Genomic DNA, 2,528 nt, shown 5'->3' with positions numbered 1-2,528 from the left:
GCCTAAATTATGTTAGTTTTAGAATTTTATTTACAGGCAAGAAAAGGGGGTTTACTTTCTACAAAATAAAGCAAATGCAGAAAAGAAAAGTGACTGGCAGACAAACGTTATTGTTGTTAGATGCCATTAAGTTAATTTCAACTAATACAAGCCCATGTGACAGAGCAGAATTGCCCCACAGGGTTTTCCAATCTTTACAGAAGCAGATCACTGGGTCTTTCTTCCACGGAGTCACTAGGTGGGTTAAGACCACCAACCATGTGGTTAGTAGCTGAGCACTTAACCATTGTGCCACTAGCTCCTTGGCAGACAAATAGCTCCTCATTATTTAAGGACAATAGCTGGCTGAGTAAATTTACCTAAATTTAATAAATGAGGATATGAAGAGTTTTCCCTGAAATTATTAGGGAAGAAAAAGTGATGAAGGTAGAAGGAAAGCTGGGGACTGTGAGTGAGTTAAATGAACAAAGGATAAAGGCAAGGTAAGAACTGCTGGTAGTACATTAGGGAGTGTGCGCAAGTCAGCTGGGAGAGGTCAAGGACAGGAAGTAAAAGTGAGGTGTGAAGACATCTATCTTCAGGTTCAGAAAGAGCTTAGCCTAAAAATACCTCACCCATTAGCCTTAACTGCTGTGACTAAAATCCTGGGCTCTGGAGTCTGACAACCTGGGTTATACTCCATCTTTACTGCTTACAAGTTATTTAACCACGCTAAACCTCAACTGTTTTTTACGTAACTTGTGATTATATTACCACCTACTATGGCTGGTAAGATTAAATGAGACTAACATATGTCAAACAATTGCTGCAGTTCCTAAGATATGGTATGAAATCAGGCTATTATTTTCAGAGGCTGAATTTTTACCCTGAAATTCTTATTTACAAAAAAAAAAAAAAAATTCACACCGTCTGTATCATTCTCAGAACCTGTTTCACTGAAGCTTTTCCATCGTTCCTTTGCTCTTGAAAGGAAGATTTCATAAAGTTCTGGAAAAGAAAATTAAAAAGACAATAGTTCATAAATAGGGAAGCAATATATTCATATATTTACATGTTAGCTTTTTATTCTTTACCAGCCACTCCTAGGAAGGAAGATGGGGCAATCTAATTCCGTAGTGATACCACCTTGGAAACCCAAGGAGGGGTCACTAAGAGTCAGATCAGAATCGACTGCAGTGAGTACTATGGGTCAAGTAACCCTAATGTAGCAGGCATCCAAAACGTGGCAAAATGAAACACCTGCTGTACCAAAAGTATGACAGCCAGAAAGACAGTAAAATTATCGCCAAGTTGTCAGCTACATAGTAACAATACAGAACGTACGCACAAGGCATGAAGAGATGCTTCTGTGAAAGGAGTATCATGATGGAGCAGCAGAAACATGACTTTTGGAGTCAGTGAGACCTAGAATCAAGTTCCAGCTCTGCCACTTACTACCTGTGGAATTTGGGAAAGTTACTTAACCACTCTGGAACTCAGCTTTCTTCATCTGTAAACTGGAAAATAATGAAACAAAGTAATTTCTGTAAAGCTACTGGTACCTCATAGGCCCTTCTAAGTGCTAGTTCTTTCTTTCTCTCCTGAAACTGACTTCCCCGTTATGATACTGCTATCTAAAGCTACCTATATTCCACACAGATTTGGCCAAAGGGTCTATGTACAAAAATCTCTATCCTTAATTTAAATGCCCAAGAATTTTTTTGAGACTACTACTACTGTACATGCAGTGTCTCAATACTACTCAGGAACAGAAGTTTTTTTTTTTTTTTAATTCTTAAGCTTTAATTCTTTACTTTCTAACTAACCATTTTCTAACTAACAACAACAACACTGTTAATTACATAAAAGTAATAAATTTCAGTGACAAAAGAACAACAAAAATTATTGCTTGCCCAAACACCAACATTTATATATTGTCTGTCATATCAAGAAAATATTTTTGCTTCCAATTAATCTTTATTTTTAAAGGAAGACTGGGGGCAATCTATTTCCATAGAGATACTGCCTCAGAAACCCAAGGAGGGGTCGCTATGAGTCAAAATCCACTCAATGGCAATGAGTTTGGTTTTTAAAGGTAAACAGTTTTAAGAAATTAAAACAGTATAAAACAGTAGAATTAGAAATAAATTCCTTTCTCACTCCTTTCTTCCAATATAACTATAGTTACTGGAAATTTCTCGAACCCTTTTAAAGATGAAAATATACACGCACGAACATATCCTGCTTTATAAGAGCAAAGTTGCAGCGTATGACATGCCATGGTCTGCATCTTGCTTTGTTATAATGGAAGTTGTTCCTTATTAGTAGATATAGACCTGTTTTAGCTTTTTTCCAAACCACTGCAGAGTATTTCAAAGTATGACAGCACTATAACAAGCATCCTTTAGATTCCCAATCATGGATCATTATTTTAGCTGTCTAGATAAATTTCAACCAGACTCTTATTATTCTGATCTCTTCTTTCTTTTTATTCTCTTTTCATTCCTACAAATGGCTTGGAAAGAGAAAATCAAAAAAGAAAAAAAAAA

The 2,528-nt window shown here is 36.3% G+C and overlaps 1 protein-coding gene across 1 annotated transcript in view; it reads right to left on the bottom strand.

Annotated features, from left to right (window-relative positions):
* Positions 1-2,528, bottom strand: part of TBC1D12 (TBC1 domain family member 12) — a 134,686-nt gene that overhangs the window by 16,446 nt on the left and 115,712 nt on the right. Inside the window, exon 7 of the mRNA XM_007951297.1 lies at positions 907-987. Within this exon, the coding sequence (XP_007949488.1) occupies positions 907-987 (81 nt within the window). The remainder of the gene's footprint in view (positions 1-906; positions 988-2,528) is intronic.

This window comes from Orycteropus afer, unplaced genomic scaffold, assembly GCF_000298275.1.
Source record: "Orycteropus afer afer isolate SDZICR_OR568_19922 unplaced genomic scaffold, OryAfe1.0 scaffold00293, whole genome shotgun sequence".
NCBI lineage: Eukaryota > Metazoa > Chordata > Mammalia > Tubulidentata > Orycteropodidae > Orycteropus > Orycteropus afer.
This window is presented reverse-complemented; position numbering and strand designations above follow the sequence as displayed.